General features: G+C 38.8%; 1 protein-coding gene across 2 annotated transcripts in view; it reads right to left on the minus strand.

Moving 5' to 3' along the window:
• LIN54 (lin-54 DREAM MuvB core complex component) overlaps nucleotides 1–18,401 on the minus strand; it is a 549,733-nt gene that overhangs the window by 155,179 nt on the left and 376,153 nt on the right. For both annotated transcript variants that reach the window (XM_053703370.1, XM_053703369.1), the window contains one exon: nucleotides 468–570. In XM_053703370.1, the coding sequence (XP_053559345.1) occupies nucleotides 468–570 (103 nt within the window). The remainder of the gene's footprint in view (nucleotides 1–467; nucleotides 571–18,401) is intronic.

Here is an 18,401-nt window from a genome sequence, read left to right on the forward strand (position 1 = left end):
CTGTGCCGGTAAAATACTGGCTGGGTGGCAACCCTAGAGAGGTGGGAGGGATTAAGCCCTCTTGGAGTTTAGGAATCTTTGCATCCTCCTAGTGGCCAGGAGTTGAATCCCAGTAATGTCTTGTGGACTCCCACCACCATGAAAGAAATTAATTTATTAGGTAAGCATATATTTTTTTGTCAACAGTAGAAATTGAATACATTTATACATTTCACAATAATAAATACTACAATTGCATATAAATGATTTTAAGTTTCTGTACCAGTGTGAATAAAATCTTAACATTCATAATACAAAGTGTCTTTTTTCATTATATTTAGTGTTTTTCCCTTTTGGGCTAGTAACTTAACTCCTGACTAGTAAACTATAGTGATATGTTTCTACCCCTGTATATATATATATATATATATATATATACATATAGATACACTCACACAAACCAATAGACTCATGGAAAATACAGTTACCTTAATTGCTTTTTGCCTTTCATTCTCATGGTCCAAGTTGTTATAGCAGTTTGTGCAGTTACAGTTGTTACAAAACTCTCCATTGGCAAAACAGTCACAATACCTGAAATATTAAGGATGCAAATAAAATAAGGTTGTTGAAAAAGCGAACAATATATGCACATGGGTAGATCATTCTAAAACAACTGAAACAGTTTCCACTCCATTAGATTTGCAAACCCAATGATCAACTAAACACTCGATACAAAAAAAACATAAAAAAGTTAGCTCACATAATTATAAATTAGAACTTCAGCAACGTAGTATGAATGACCGTTATGAGGTATTTGTAAATTCTTTCGCCTAGATTTAGAGTTTGGCGTTAGCCGTCAAAAGCAGCGTTAAGGGGTCCTAATGCTGATTTTTACTGCCCGCTGGTATTTAGAGTCAGGCATGAAAGGGTCTACTGCTCACTTCCTTTCCGCTACTCCAGGCTACCGCAGATCCCCTTACGTCAATTGCGTATCCTATCTTTTCTATGGGATTTGCCTAACGCTGTTATTTGGAGTCTTGGAACAAGTGAGCGGTAGAGCCTCTACTGACAAGACTCCTACCGCCAAAAAAAGTCTGTAGTTAAGAGCTTTATGGGCTAACGCCGGAACATAAAGCTCCTAACTACTATGCTACAAAGTACACTAACACCCATAAACTACCTATGTACCCCTAAACCGAGCCACCCCCACATCGCCAACCCTCTAATAACATTTTTTAACCCCTAATCTGCTGACCGGACACCGCCGCCACCTACATTATAGCTATGAACCCCTAATCTGCTGCCCCTAACATCGCCGACACCTATATTATATTTATTACCACCTAATCTGCCCCCCCCAACGTCGCCGCTACCTTACCTACACTTATTAACCCCTAATCTGCTGACCGGACCGTGCCGCCACTATAATAAATGTATTAACCCCTAAACCTCCGCACTCCCGCCTCGCAAACACTATAATAAATGTTATTAACCCCTAATCTGCCCTCCCTAACATCGTCGCCACCTACCTACAATTATTAACCCCTAATCTCCCGCCCGCAACGTCGCCGCTACTATAATAAAGTTTTAACCCCTAAACCGAAGTCTAACCCTAACACCCCCTAAGTTAAATATAATTTAAATTAAACAAAATAATATTCCTATAATTAAATAAATTATTCCTATTTAAAACTAAATACTTACCTATAAAATAAACCCTAATATAGCTACAATATAACTAATAGTTACATTGTAGCTATTTTAGGATTTATATTTATTTTACAGGCAACTTTGTATTTATTTTAACTAGGTACAATAGCTATTAAATAGTTAATAACTATTTAATAGCTACCTAGTTAAAATAAGTACAAAATTACCTGTAAAATAAATCCTAACCTAAGTTACAAATACACCTAACACTACACTATAATTAAATTAAATAAATTAACTACAATTATCTAAACTAAAATACAATTAAATAAACTAATCTATAATACAAACCCCCCCCCACTAAATTACAAAAAATAAAAAAAAATTACAAGAAGTTTAAACTAATTACACCTAATCTAAGCCCCCTAATAAAAAAAAAATCCCCCCAAAATAAAAAAATGCCCTACCCTATTCTAAATTACAAAAGTAATCAGCTCTTTTACCAGCCCTTAAAAGGGCTTTTTGCGGGGCATTGCCCCAAAGTAATCAGCTCTTTTACCTGTAAAGAAAAAAAAATACAACCCCCCACCCCATACCCCTACTCTAACCCACCCAAACCCCCCTTAAAAAAACCTAACGCTAATCCCCTGAAGATCTCCCTACCTTGAGTCGTCTTCACCCAACCGGGCCGAAATCTTCATCCAAGGTGCGCAGAGGAGGTCCTTCATCCGGTAGAAGTCTTCATCCAGGCGGCGTCTTCAATCTTCATCCATCCGGAGCGGAGCCATCTTCCAAGGAACCGACGCGGAGCCATCCACTTCATCCGGAGTCTTCGAACACAATGATGGTACCTTTAAGTGACGTCATCCAAGATGGCGTCCCTTCAATTCCGATTGGCTGATAGGATTCTATCAGCCAATCGGAATTAAGGTAGGAAAAATCTGATTGGCTGATGCAATCAGCCAATCAGATTGAGCTTGCATTCTATTGGATGTTCCAATCTTGGATGACATCATTTAAAGGTACCGTCATTGTGTTCGAAGACTCCGGATGAAGAGGATGGCTCCACGTCGGCTCCTTGGAAGATGGCTCCACTCCGGATGGATGAAGATTGAAGACGCCTCCTGGATGAAGACTTCTCCCGGATGAAGGACCTCCTCTGCGCACCTTGGATGAAGATTTCGGCCCGGTTGGGTGAAGACGACTCAAGGTAGGGAGATCTTCAGGGGGTTAGCGTTAGGTTTTTTTAAGGGGGGTTTGGGTGGGTTAGAGTAGGGGTATGCGGGTGGTGGGTTTTAATGTTGGGGGGGTGGTATTTTGATTTTTACAGGTAAAAGAGCTGATTACTTTGGGGCAATACTCTGCAAAAAGCCCTTTTAAGGGCTGGTAAAAGAGCTGATTACTTTTGTGATTTAGAAAAGGGTAGGGCATTTTTTTATTTTGGGGGGATTTTTTATTTTATTAGGGGGCTTAGATTAGGTGTAATTAGTTTAAACTTCTTGTAATTTTTTTTATTTTTTGTAATTTTGTGGGTTTTTTTGTATTATAGATTAGTTTATTTAATTGTATTTTAGTTTAGATAATTGTAGTTAATTTATTTAATTTAATTATAGTGTAGTGTTAGGTGTATTTGTAACTTAGGTTAGGATTTATTTTACAGGTAATTTTGTACTTATTTTAACTAGGTAGCTATTAAATAGTTATTAACTATTTAATAGCTATTGTACCTAGTTAAAATAAATACAAAGTTGCCTGTAAAATAAATATAAATCCTAAAATAGCTACAATGTAACTATTAGTTATATTGTAGCTATATTAGGGTTTATTTTATAGGTAAGTATTTAGTTTTAAATAGCAATAATTTATTTAATTATAGGAATATTATTTTGATTAATTTAAATTATATTTAACTTAGGGGGGTGTTAGGGTTAGACTTCGGTTTAGGGGTTAAAACTTTATTATAGTAGCGGCGACGTTGCGGGCGGGAGATTAGGGGTTAATAATTGTAGGTAGGTGGCGACGATGTTAGGGAGGGCAGATTAGGGGTTAATAACATTTATTATAGTGTTTGCGAGGCGGGAGTGCAACGGTTTAGGGGTTAATACATTTATTATAGTGGCGGCAAGGTCCGGTCAGCAGATTAGGGGTTAATAAGTGTAGGTAGGTGGCGGCGACGTGGGGGGGGGGGGCAGATTAGGGGTTAATAAATATAATATAGGTGTCAGCGATGTTGGGGGCAGCAGATTAGGGGTTCATAGGGATAATGTAGGTTGCGGCGGTGTCCGGAGCGGCAGATTAGGGGTTAATATAATGCAGGTGTCAGCGATAGCGGGGGCGGCAGATTAGGGGTTAATAAGTATAAGGTTAGGGTGTTTAGACTAGGGGTTCATGTTAGGGTGTTAGGTGTAGACTTAGAGAGTGTTTCCCCATAGGAAACAATGGGGCTGCGCTAGGAGCTCAACGCAGCTTTTTTGCAGGTGTTGGTTTTTTTTCCAGCCAGCTCAGCCCCATTGTATGCTATGGGGATATTGTGCATGAGCACGTTTTTCCAACTTACCGCTACCGTAGGCAACGCTGGTATTGAGAGTTGGAGGGAAGGTAAATTATACTCAACGCTCCCTTTTCTGAGCCTAACGCAGCCACTCAGACAACTCTAAATACCAGCGTTGTCTTAAGGGTGCACTGGAAAAAAAAGCAGCGTTAGCACCGCGGGTCTTTACCGACAAAACTCTAAATCTAGGCGTTTGTTTCTAGTGTTTAGTTCATTAATGCATTGAATACATGGATTATTTGTAGTTAAATTACAGAAAAAGGGGACAAAATAAATTTATTCTTTCATGGTGGTGAGGGTCCATGACCCATTACTCCTGGGACTTCAACTCCTGGCCACTAGGAGGCGGCAAAGATTGCCAAGTACTTAAAGGGACATTAAACTGCTGGGCACAACTACCCTAGAATGGTTACTAGTCACTATGTTATTGCATTTTATCCTGTTCCTGCAGCTCTTTTCAAATCCGTTTTCCTGTTTTAATAGCTTACAGGTGCCAGATACTGAAGCTCCGCCTTTTCATACTGGATGCCACCATCTTGGAGCTCAGATATTCTTACAGCCTGTGACATAAGCTGCACATACTCACAGATCAGTAATATTGCCTATTTTTTTTACAGCGGTATAATATACTTCAGGTTAGGGTGTAAAATACATAGCAGACGTTGAACATTTTCGCTGTGGCTGCATTGCTCTATATTATTGTTGGGCGTTTTTTAAAATATATTTTGTGTAACTGTAAAACTGTGTAAAATAATGCCAAAATGTAAAGCTAACATGGTGTATCATGCCAGATAACATGAAGCACATTACACAACTGAAAAAAGTGGACAATATCACTGATCTGTGACCGTGCACACCTTATGTCACAAGCTGAGAGAATAATTGAGCTTCAAGATGGCAGCCCCCAGTACAAAGAGGAAGAGCTTCAGTATTTAGCATATTTAGTTGAAATAAGTCTTTATTGAAAGCAACAATAATCCAAAGACAGTACATCAAGGTATTTACCAAGTTTAACCCCTTAACGACTGAGGACGTGCAGGGTACGTCCTCAGAAAAAAGGCAGTTAATGCCTGAGAACGTACCCTGCACGTCCTCAGTGTGGAAAGCAGCTGGAAGCGATCCTGCTCGCTTCCAGATGCTTTCCGGTTATTGCAGTGATGCCTCGATATGGAGACATCCTGCAATAACCTTTGTAAGCCATCCGGTGCAGAGAGAGCCACTCTGTGGCCCTCTCTGCACCGGAGATCGGTGGCTTACTGCGTTGGTGGGTGGGAGCTGGACCGGGAGGCGGGTGGCGGCCATCGATGGCCCTGGTTGTGTGAAGGGGGGCGGGATCGTGGGCGGGGGGTGGCTGGGGGCGCGCACGGGCGCGCGCGCGTGCACGGGAGGGTGGGGGCGGGCGCGTGCACGGGGAGGGAGCGGGTGGGAACCGCTACACTACAGAAAATTCTGAAATAAAAAATGTAAAAAAAATGTAAATAATAAAAAAAAAAAAACGATCAGCAAGGTGGTGGGGGTTTGTCTGTGTGTGTGGGGGGAAGCTACAAAGCTACACTACAGAAAAAAACCAAAAAAAAAAAAAAAACACTTTTTATTGCAAACTGGGTACTGGCAGACAGCTGCCAGTACCCAAGATGGCCCCCAATAAGGCAGAGGGGAGGGTTAGAGAGCGGTTTTGGGGGGGATCAGGGAGGTTGGGGGCTAAGGGGGGATCCTACACAGTAGCATATGTAAATATGCTAAAAAAATTTATTTATTTTTTTAAAACCCTTTTATTTTAGTACTGGCAGACTTTCTGCCAGTACTTAAGATGGCGGGGACAATTGTGGGGTGGGGGAGGGAAGGGAGCTGTTTGGGAGGGATCAGGGGGTGGGATGTGTCAGATGGGAGGCTGATCTCTACACTAAAGCTAAAATTAACCCTGCAAGCTCCCTACAAACTCCCTAATTAACCCCTTCACTGCTAGCCATAATACACGTGTGAGGCGCAGCAGGATTTAGCGGCCTTCTAATTACCAGAAAGCAACGCCAAAGTCATATATGTCTGCTATTTCTGAACAAAGGGGATCCCAGACAAGCATTTACAACCATTTGTGCCATAATTGCACAAGCTGTTTGTAAATGATTTCAGTGAGAAACCTAAAATTGTGAAAAAATTTACGTTTTTTTTAATTTGATCGCATTTGGCGGTGAAATGGTGGCATGAAATATACCAAAATGTGCCTAGATCAATACTTGGGGTTGTCTACTACACTACACTAAAGCTAAAATTAACCCTACAAGCTCCCTAAAAGCTCCCTAATTAACCCCTTAACTGCTGGGCATAATACACTTGTGGTGCGCAGTGGCATTTAGCGGCCTTCTAATTACCAAAAAGCAACGCCAAAGCCATATATGTCTGCTATTTCTGAACAAAGGGGATCCCAGAGAAGAATTTACAACCATTTATGCCATAATTGCACAAGTTGTTTGTAAATAATTTCAGTGAGAAACCGAAAGTTTGTGAAAAAGTGAACGATTTTTTGTATTTGATCGCATTTGGCGGTGAAATGGTGGTATGAAATATACCAAAATGGGCCTAGATCAATAATTTGGGATGTCTACTAAAATAAAATATATACATGTCAAGGGATATTCAGGGATTCCTGAAAGATATTAGTCTTCTAATGTAACTAGCGCTAATTTTGGAAAAAAATGGTTTGGAAATAGCAAAGTGCTACTTGTATTTATGGCCCTATAACTTGCAAAAAAAGCAAAGAACATGTAAACATTGGGTATTTCTAAACTCAGGACAAAATTTAGAAACTATTTAGCATGGGTGTTTTTTGGTGGTTGTAGATATGTAACAGATTTTGGGGCTCAAAGTTAGAAAAAGTGTGTTTTTTTCCATTTTTCCTCATATTTTATCATTTTTTTTATAGTAAATTATAAGATATGATGAAAATAATGGTATCTTTAGAAAGTCCATTTAATGGCGAGAAAAACGGTATATAATATGTGTGGGTACAGTAAATGAGTAAGAAGAAAATTACAGCTAAACACAAACACAGCAAAAATGTAAAAATAGCCTTGGTCCCAAACGGACAGAAAATGGAAAAGTGCTGTGGTCATTAAGGGGTTAACATCCGAAAGGCATACAAGAACAATTTTTAGAAGCTTACATTCCTTTAGCTACCCACCGCCCTGGATCAGCCAAGTAAAAACAAGAGAGTCCTTGTGACTGACCTTAAATAGTGTATCACTGTATATATACTTTGCCCCTTTTATGCGTTCATGCAAAACCATAATAGTAAAATCACACTAACATAAACAAAAAAAAAGAACAAAAATCATAACTGTGGTACAAGTAGTGAGCGACTTTGTTCAAATCAATTTTTGTCTAGACTCTGGTAGATCCTGAAAGAGAATAAAATCTAGCAGGTGAGTCTAGTCTACCTGGGAAGTTGTGGTCCCGAACTCCCTCCTGATTCTTACATGAAGTTCCCCGTTTTAACCGGATGTATATTTCTCACTCCTTCTCTTTCATTATCCAATAAAACCACATTTTACTGAATTGCTCCCTGGCATCTTGTATTGAGGCAGAGATTTCCGACATAGTATATATATGTTCTATCTTACCCAGTATCTCTTGCCAATCAGGGGCCCCTACCTTCCAGTGCCTGGCTATACAGACTCTGGTTGCCGTGCATAGAATCTTAATAAATGTATTTGTATTTAGCATAATTAAAGGGATACTAAACCCACATTTTTTCTTTCATGATTCGGATAGAACATGCAATTTTAAGCAGCTTTCTAATTTACTTCTATTATCAATTTTTCTTCGTTTCCTTGATATCTTTATTTGAAAAAGCAGGAATAAAAGCTTTGGAGACGGCCCATTTTATGTTGAGAACCTGAGTTGCACTTGCTGATTGGATGGCTAAATGCAGGCACCAATCAGCAAGCCCTATCCAGGGTACGAAACAAAAAATAGGCCCAAAGCTTTCATTCCTGTCTTTTCAAATAAAGATAGCAAGAGAACCAAGAAAATTTGATAATAGGAGTAAATTAGAAAATTGCTTAAAATTTCATGCTCTATCCAAATCATGAAAGAAAAAAAAATGGGTTTACTATCCCTTTAAGCTAATAAAACAGGAGAACTGATTTGTAAAGAGCTGCAGTAACATGATGAAATGCAACAACATAGTGAGTTACTATTTTTTGAAGTTGTGCAGAGCAGTTTAATGTTCCTTTAAACCCTCTCACCAATCTGGTTAGTCTAACGTGTTGCCGAGCTAAGAGAAGTAGAAAGGTAGGAAAGAAAAAAAGCAGGGAAAATGATGTGCAAACTAGAACTGCTGCCAGAAAAAAATAACTCATATAAAATTAAAAAATGTGGACTCTCAACACCATGAAAGAAAACATAATTTATGTAAGAACTTACCTGATAAATTCATTTCTTTCATATTAACAAGAGTCCATGAGCTAGTGACGTATGGGATATACATTCCTACCAGGAGGGGCAAAGTTTCCCAAACCTTAAAATGCCTATAAATACACCCCTCACCACACCCACAAATCAGTTTAACGAATAGCCAAGAAGTGGGGTGATAAGAAAAAAGTGCGAAGCATATAAAATAAGGAATTGGAAGAATTGTGCTTTATACAAAAAAATCATAACCACCACAAAAAAGGGTGGGCCTCATGGACTCTTGTTAATATGAAAGAAATGAATTTATCAGGTAAGTTCTTACATAAATTATGTTTTCTTTCATGTAATTAGCAAGAGTCCATGAGCTAGTGACGTATGGGATAATGAATACCCAAGATGTGGATCTTTCCACACAAGAGTCACTAGAGAGGGAGGGATAAAATAAAGACAGCCAATTCCCGCTGAAAATAATCCACACCCAAAATAAAGTTTAATGAAAAACATAAGCAGAAGATTCAAACCGAAACCACTGCCTGAAGTACCTTTCTACCAAAAACTGCTTCAGAAGAAGAGAATACATCAAAATGGTAGAATTTAGTAAAAGTATGCAAAGAGGACCAAGTCGCTGCTTTGCAAATCTGATCAACTGAAGCTTCATTCCTAAACGCCCAGGAAGTAGAAACTGACCTAGTAGAATGAGCTGTAATCCTCTGAGGCGGAGTCTTACCCGATTTAACATAGGCAAGATGAATTAAAGATTTCAACCAGGATGCCAAAGAAATGGCAGAAGCTTTCTGGCCTTTTCTAGAACCAGAAAAGATGACAAATAGACTAGAAGTCTTTCGGAAAGATTTAGTAGCTTCAACATAATATTTCAAAGCTCTAACAACATCCAAAGAATGTAACGATTTCTCCTTAGAATTCTTAGGATTAGGACATAATGAAGGAACCACGATTTCTCTACTAATGTTGTTGGAATTCACAACCTTAGGTAAAAATTCAAAAGAAGTTCGCAACACCGCCTTATCCTGATGAAAAATCAGAAAAGGAGACTCACAAGAAAGAGCAGATAATTCAGAAACTCTTCTGGCAGAAGAGATGGCCAAAAGGAACAAAACTTTCCAAGAAAGCAATTTAATGTCCAATGAATGCATAGGTTCAAACGGAGGAGCTTGAAGAGCTCCCAGAACCAAATTCAAACTCCATGGAGGAGAAATTGACTTAATGACAGGTTTTATACGAACCAAAGCTTGTACAAAACAATGAATATCAGGAAGAATAGCAATCTTTCTGTGAAAAAGAACAGAAAGAGCAGAGATTTGTCCTTTCAAGGAACTTGCGGACAAACCCTTATCTAAACCATCCTGAAGAAATTGTAATATTCTCGGAATTCTAAAAGAATACCAAGAAAAATGATGAGTAAGACACCAAGAAATATAAGTCTTCCAGACTCTATAATATATCTCTCTAGATACAGATTTACGAGCCTGTAACATAGTATCAATCACAGAGTCAGAGAAACCTCTTTGACTAAGAATCAAGCGTTCAATCTCCATACCTTTAAATTTAAGGATTTCAGATCCGGATGGAAAAAAGGACCTTGCGACAGAAGGTCTGGTCTTAACGGAAGAGTCCACGGTTGGCAAGATGCCATCCGGACAAGATCCGCATACCAAAACCTGTGAGGCCATGCCGGAGCTATTAGCAGAACAAACGAGCATTCCCTCAGAATCTTGGAGATTACTCTTGGAAGAAGAACTAGAGGCGGAAAGATATAGGCAGGATGATACTTCCAAGGAAGTGATAATGCATCCACTGCCTCCGCCTGAGGATCCCGGGATCTAGACAGATACCTGGGAAGTTTCTTGTTTAGATGAGAGGCCATCAGATCTATCTCTGGAAGCCCCCACATTTGAACAATCTGAAGAAATACCTCTGGGTGAAGAGACCATTCGCCCGGATGCAACGTTTGGCGACTGAGATAATCCGCTTCCCAATTGTCTACACCTGGGATATGAACCGCAGAGATTAGACAGGAGCTGGATTCCGCCCAAACCAAAATTCGAGATACTTCTTTCATAGCCAGAGGACTGTGAGTCCCTCCTTGATGATTGATGTATGCCACAGTTGTGACATTGTCTGTCTGAAAACAAATGAACGATTCTCTCTTCAGAAGAGGCCAAAACTGAAGAGCTCTGAAAATTGCACGGAGTTCCAAAATATTGATCGGTAATCTCACCTCCTGAGATTCCCAAACTCCCTGTGCCGTCAGAGATCCCCACACAGCTCCCCAACCTGTGAGACTTGCATCTGTTGAAATTACAGTCCAGGTCGGAAGAACAAAAGAAGCCCCCTGAATTAAACGATGGTGATCTGTCCACCACGTTAGAGAGTGTCGAACAATCGGTTTTAAAGATATTAATTGAGATATCTTCGTGTAATCCCTGCACCATTGGTTCAGCATACAGAGCTGAAGAGGTCGCATGTGAAAACGAGCAAAGGGGATCGCGTCCGATGCAGCAGTCATAAGACCTAGAATTTCCATGCATAAGGCTACCGAAGGGAATGATTGTGACTGAAGGTTTCGACAAGCTGTAATCAATTTTAGACGTCTCTTGTCTGTTAAAGACAGAGTCATGGACACTGAATCTATCTGGAAACCCAGAAAGGTTACCCTTGTTTGAGGAATCAAAGAACTTTTTGGTAAATTGATCCTCCAACCATGATCTTGAAGAAACAACACAAGTCGATTCGTATGAGACTCTGCTAAATGTAAAGACTGAGCAAGTACCAAGATATCGTCCAAATAAGGAAATACCACAATACCCTGTTCTCTGATTACAGACAGAAGGGCACCGAGAATCTTTGTGAAAATTCTTGGAGCTGTAGCAAGGCCAAACGGTAGAGCCACAAATTGGTAATGCTTGTCTAGAAAAGAGAATCTCAGGAACTGAAAATGATCTGGATGAATCGGAATATGCAGATATGCATCCTGTAAATCTATTGTGGACATATAATTCCCTTGCTGAACAAAAGGCAATATAGTCCTTACAGTTACCATCTTGAACGTTGGTATCCTTACATAACGATTCAATAATTTTAGATCCAGAACTGGTCTGAAGGAATTCTCCTTCTTTGGTACAATGAAGAGATTTGAATAAAACCCCATCCCCTGTTCCGGAACTGGAACTGGCATAATTACTCCAGCCAACTCTAGATCTGAAACACAATTCAGAAATGCTTGAGCTTTCACTGGATTTACTGGGACACGGGAAAGAAAAAATCTCTTTGCAGGAGGTCTCATCTTGAAACCAATTCTGTACCCTTCTGAAACAATGCTCTGAAACCAAAGATTGTGAACAGAATTGATCCAAATTTCTTTGAAAAAACGTAACCTGCCCCCTACCAGCTGAACTGGAATGAGGGCCGTACCTTCATGTGAACTTAGAAGCAGGCTTTGCCTTTCTAGCAGGCTTGGATTTATTCCAGACTGGAGATGGTTTCCAAACTGAAACTGCTCCTGAGGACGAAGGATCAGGCTTTTGTTCTTTGTTGAAACGAAAGGAACGAAAACGATTGTTAGCCCTGTTTTTACCTTTAGATTTTTTATCCTGTGGTAAAAAAGTTCCTTTCCCACCAGTAACAGTTGAAATAATAGAATCCAACTGAGAACCAAATAATTTGTTTCCCTGGAAAGAAATGGAAAGTAGAGTTGATTTAGAAGCCATATCAGCATTCCAAGTCTTAAGCCATAAAGCTCTTCTGGCTAAGATAGCTAGAGACATAAACCTAACATCAACTCTAATAATATCAAAAATGGCATCACAGATAAAATTATTAGCATGCTGAAGAAGAATAATAATATCATGAGAATCACGATTTGCTACTTGTTGTGCTAAGGTTTCCAACCAAAAAGTTGAAGCTGCAGCAACATCAGCCAATGATATAGCAGGTCTAAGAAGATTACCTGAACACAGATAAGCTTTTCTTAGAAAGGATTCAATTTTTCTATCTAAAGGATCCTTAAACGAGGTACCATCTGACGTAGGAATGGTAGTACGTTTAGCAAGGGTAGAAATAGCCCCATCAACTTTAGGGATTTTGTCCCAAAATTCTAACCTGTCAGGCGGAACAGGATATAATTGCTTAAAACGTTTAGAAGGAGTAAATGAATTACCCAATTTATCCCATTCTTTGGAAATCACTGCAGAAATAGCATTAGGAACAGGAAAAACTTCTGGAATAACCGCAGGAGCTTTAAAAACCTTATCCAAACGTATAGAATTAGTATCAAGAGGACTAGAATCCTCTATTTCTAAAGCAAATAGTACTTCTTTAAGTAAAGAGCGAATAAATTCCATCTTAAATAAATATGAAGATTTATCAGCATCAATCTCTGAGATAGAATCCTCTGAACCAGAAGAGTCCAAAGAATCAGAATGATGGTGTTCATTTAAAAATTCATCTGTAGAGAGAGAAGATTTAAAAGACTTTTTACGTTTACTAGAAGGAGAAATAACAGACAAAGCCTTCTTTATGGATTCAGAAACAAAATCTCTTATGTTATCAGGAACATTCTGCACCTTAGATGTTGAGGGAACTGCAACAGGCAATGGTACATTACTAAAGGAAATATTATCTGCTTTAACAAGTTTGTCATGACAATTATTACAAACAACAGCTGGAGGAATAGCTACCAAAAATTTACAGCAGATACACTTAGCTTTGGTAGATCCAGCAGGCAGTGATTTTCCTGTAGTATCTTCTGGCTCAGATGCAACGTGAGACATCTTGCAATATGTAAGAGAAAAAACAACATATAAAGCAAAATAGATCAAATTCCTTATAAGACAGTTTCAGGAATGGGAAAGAATGCCAAATATCAAGCTTCTAGCAACCAGAAGCAAATGAAAAATGAGACTGAAAAAATGTGGAGACAAAAGCGACGCCCATATTTTTTAGCGCCAAATAAGACGCCCACATTATTTGGCGCCTAAATGCTTTTGGCGCCAAAAATGACGCCACATCCGGAACGCCGACATTTTTGGCGCAAAATAACGTCAAAAAATGACGTAACTTCCGGCGACACGTATGACGCCGGAAACGGAAAAGAATTTTTGCGCCAAAAAAGTCCGCGCCAAGAATGACGCAATAAAATGAAGCATTTTCAGCCCCCGCGAGCCTAACAGCCCACAGGGAAAAAAGTCAAATTTTTGAGGTAAGAAAAATATGATAATTCAATGCATAATCCCAAATATGAAACTGACTGTCTGAAAATAAGGAAAGTTGAACATTCTGAGTCAAGGCAAATAAATGTTTGAATACATACATTTAGAACTTTATAAATAAAGTGCCCAACCATAGCTTAGAGTGTCACAGAAAATAAGACTTACTTACCCCAGGACACTCATCTACATGTTTGTAGAAAGCCAAACCAGTACTGAAACGAGAATCAGTAGAGGTAATGGTAAATATAAGAGTATATCGTCGATCTGAAAAGGGAGGTAAGAGATGAATCTCTACGACCGATAACAGAGAACCTTATGAAATAGACCCCGTAGAAGGAGATCACTGCATTCAATAGGCAATACTCTCTTCACATCCCTCTGACATTCACTGCACGCTGAGAGGAAAACCGGGCTCCAACTTGCTGCGGAGCGCATATCAACGTAGAATCTAGCACAAACTTACTTCACCACCTCCCTTGGAGGCAAAGTTTGTAAAACTGATTTGTGGGTGTGGTGAGGGGTGTATTTATAGGCATTTTAAGGTTTGGGAAACTTTGCCCCTCCTGGTAGGAATGTATATCCCATACGTCACTAGCTCATGGACTCTTGTTAATTACATGAAAGAAATGAATTTATCAAGTAAGCATAAATTATGTTTTCTTTCATGAAGGTGGTGAGAGTCCATGAGTTGTTTGGGTAGGACATTTTTTTTTTTTTTTTTTTTAAAAGGCAGGCACCTAACTTCCAGATACTCCTGCCTGGAGAACTATCCTATCACACACTACTTCAGAAGAAGCAAAAACAACAAAATGGTACGAATTTAGAAAAGGTATGCAAGGATTACAATGTTGCTGCCTTACAAATTTGTTCAACAGAAACCTCCTTTTAAAAAACCCAAGCAGTGGAAACTGATCTGGAAGAATGGCTGAAATGAGCTGTAGAGGAGACTACCCCACCTCATGTAAGAGTGGTGAATCAAGATAAAGAAACGACTGAGAACCTCTGGCCTGTGTGTGGACCCGAGAAAAGAATACACAAACAAACTAGAGAATTATTTAAAATACCTTATAAGTAGAATTTCAATGAGCTCAATACAGCTTAATTATGTTGGAGCCTCTCTTTTGAATTCTCTGGAAAGAGACAAAGAAGAAACAACAATTTCTCTAATGATATCAGAAAAAAAACTATCTTTGCTAAAAAAAACAAGAAAAAGAGGACCACAAGAAAGAGCAGATAATTCAGAAACTCTTTTGGCAGAAGAGAATGCTAAAACAAACAATTCCTTCTAAAACAGATGCCAATAACCTTGCCTCTTGAGGTGACCAAATTCCCTAAGCACTGGACCCCCACCCAAGAGACTTGTGTCTGTTGTGATTATTGCCCAGTTTGATTGTAAAAAGGACACTTATAGAAAAAGAATGGGGATTTGTACACCATTAAAGGGACTGTTTCACTTTGAAATTCAAGAGGATTCTTAAGGAGAATGAAGTTTAATCCTAGCACCAATTACGTAGCATGTAGAGCTGAAGAGCTCTCGTGAAAATGCAAAAGAAATAGCGTCCGATGTTACTATCATTAGACCTAACACTTCCATGCACTGAACCACTGTATGGATTGTAGAGTTGCACAAGCAGCCTGAAGCTTCAAACTCCTTTGTTCTGATAAGTAAAATCTAAAAGAGATTGAGTCCATAATGACTCCTAGGATAACCCTGGTCTGTGGAAAAAGAGAATTCTTAGGAACATTGATTCTCCAACCATGCTTGAGAAGAAACAACAAAAAAGCTTAATGTAAAGATGGAGCCTGTACCAAGATATCATCCAGGTATAAGGCTACTGGAATACATTGAGCTCTGATTATAGGCAAAAGCATTCCTAGGACCTTTTGTAATGATTCTGGGAGATGAAACCAGACGATAGAAAAACAAATCATAGGAACCAGTGCTTTTTATGGGTAAGAATATGAAGGCAAGTATCGTTCAAATCTATCGTGGACATATATAGCGCCCTTGTTGAACAAAAGTAATGGTAGTCCAAATAGTATCCATTTAAAAATAGGAAGTGTGAGAAAATGGTTTAGAATTTTCAAAATCAGAATAAGTCTGAAAGTTCTCTCTTTAATTGGGAATTATAAAGAGGTTGAAATAAAAAGCTTGGCCTTTTACCAACACATTACTACATTTATGTGTTCCAGAACAGAGAGAAAAAACATAATTTATGCTTATCTGATAAATTAAATTTTATTTCATAGTGGTGATAGTCCACAATCCTTTACTCATGGGAATTACTCTTCATTACCACTAGGAGGTGGTAAATATTCCCAAACCCCAACCACCTAAAACATACATCAGTAACACATATAGCCAAATAAGTGAGGAAAGAAAAAAGGAATAAGAGCCATAAAAGGAGCAGGGAAAAAAAAAGAAAGAAGAAGATGTGCTGAAGAAAACAAACTAACCCCAAAAAAACATAAGGATGCGGTCTCATTGACTCTCACCACCATGAAAGAAATTAATTGGAGGGAAGCATATGTTATGTTTTCTTTTCTTTCATACAGGTGGTAAAAAATAGGAACCCTGAGAAACTTGTTTAGAATTTTCAAAATCAGAATAGGTCTGAAAGTTCTCTCTTTTTTTGGTAACTATTAAGAGGTTGAAATAAAAAGCTTGGCCTTTTTCCAACACATTACCACACCCATGTGTTCCAGAACATAGAGAAAAAAAAACATAATTTATGTAAGAACTTACCTGATAAATTCATTTCTTTCATATTAGCAAGAGTCCATGAGCTAGTGACGTATGGGATATACATTCCTACCAGGAGGGGCAAAGTTTCCCAAACCTCAAAATGCCTATAAATACACCCCTCACCACACCCACAATTCAGTTTAACGAATAGCCAAGAAGTGGGGTGATAAGAAAAAAGTGCGAAAGCATATAAAATAAGGAATTGGAATAATTGTGCTTTATACAAAAAAATCATAACCACCACAAAAAAGGGCGGGCCTCATGGACTCTTGCTAATATGAAAGAAATGAATTTATCAGGTAAGTTCTTACATAAATTATGTTTTCTTTCATGTAATTAGCAAGAGTCCATGAGCTAGTGACGTATGGGATAATGATTACCCAAGATGTGGATCTTTCCACGCAAGAGTCACTAGAGAGGGAGGGATAAAATAAAGACAGCCAATTCCTGCTGAAAATAATCCACACCCAAAATAAAGTTTAATGAAAAACATAAACAGAAGATTCAAACTGAAACCGCTGCCTGAAGTACTTTTCTACCAAAAACTGCTTCAGAAGAAGAAAATACATCAAAATGGTAGAATTTAGTAAAAGTATGCAAAGAGGACCAAGTTGCTGCTTTGCAAATCTGATCAATCGAAGCTTCATTCCTAAACGCCCAGGAAGTAGAAACTGACCTAGTAGAATTAGCTGTAATCCTTTGAGGCGGAGTTTTACCCGACTCAACATAGGCATGATGAATTAAAGATTTCAACCAAGATGCCAAAGAAATGGCAGAAGCTTTCTGGCCTTTTCTAGAACCGGAAAAGATAACAAATAGACTAGAAGTCTTTCGGAAAGACTTAGTAGCTTCAACATAATATTTCAAAGCTCTAACAACATCCAAAGAATGCAACGATTTTTCCTTAGAATTCTTAGGATTAGGACATAATGAAGGAACCACAATTTCTCTACTAATGTTGTTGGAATTCACAACTTTAGGTAAAAATTCAAAAGAAGTTCGCAACACCGCCTTATCCTGATGAAAAATCAGAAAAGGAGACTCACAAGAAAGAGCAGATAATTCAGAGACTCTTCTGGCAGAAGAGATCGCCAAAAGGAACAAAACTTTCCAAGAAAGTAATTTAATGTCCAATGAATGCATAGGTTCAAACGGAGGAGCTTGAAGAGCCCCCAGAACCAAATTCAAACTCCAAGGAGGAGAAATTGACTTAATGACAGGTTTTATACGAACCAAAGCTTGTACAAAACAATGAATATCAGGAAGATTAGCAATCTTTCTGTGAAAAAGAACAGAAAGAGCAGAGATTTGTCCTTTCAAAGAACTTGCGGATAAACCTTTATCTAAACCATCCTGAAGAAACTGTAAAATTCTCAGAATTCTAAAAGAATGCCAAGAAAAATGATGAGAAAGACACCAAGAAATATAAGTCTTCCAGACTCTATAATATATCTCTCTGGATACAGATTTACGAGCCTGTAACATAGTATTAATCACAGAGTCAGAGAAACCTCTTTGACCAAGAATCAAGCGTTCAATCTCCATACCTTTAAATTTAAGGATTTGAGATCCTGATGGAAAAAAGGACCTTGCGACAGAAGAGGCCATCCGGACAAGATCCGTATACCAAAACCTGTGAGGCCATGCCGGAGCTACCAGCAGAACAAACGAGCATTCCTTCAGAATCTTGGAGATTACTCTTGGAAGAAGAACTAGAGGCGGAAAGATATAGGCAGGATGATACTTCTAAGGAAGTGATAATGCATCTACTGCTTCCACCTGAGGATCCCGGGATCTGGACAGATACCTGGGAAGTTTCTTGTTTAGATGAGACGCC

Source organism: Bombina bombina, chromosome 2 (assembly GCF_027579735.1).
Source record: "Bombina bombina isolate aBomBom1 chromosome 2, aBomBom1.pri, whole genome shotgun sequence".
Taxonomy (NCBI): domain Eukaryota; kingdom Metazoa; phylum Chordata; class Amphibia; order Anura; family Bombinatoridae; genus Bombina; species Bombina bombina.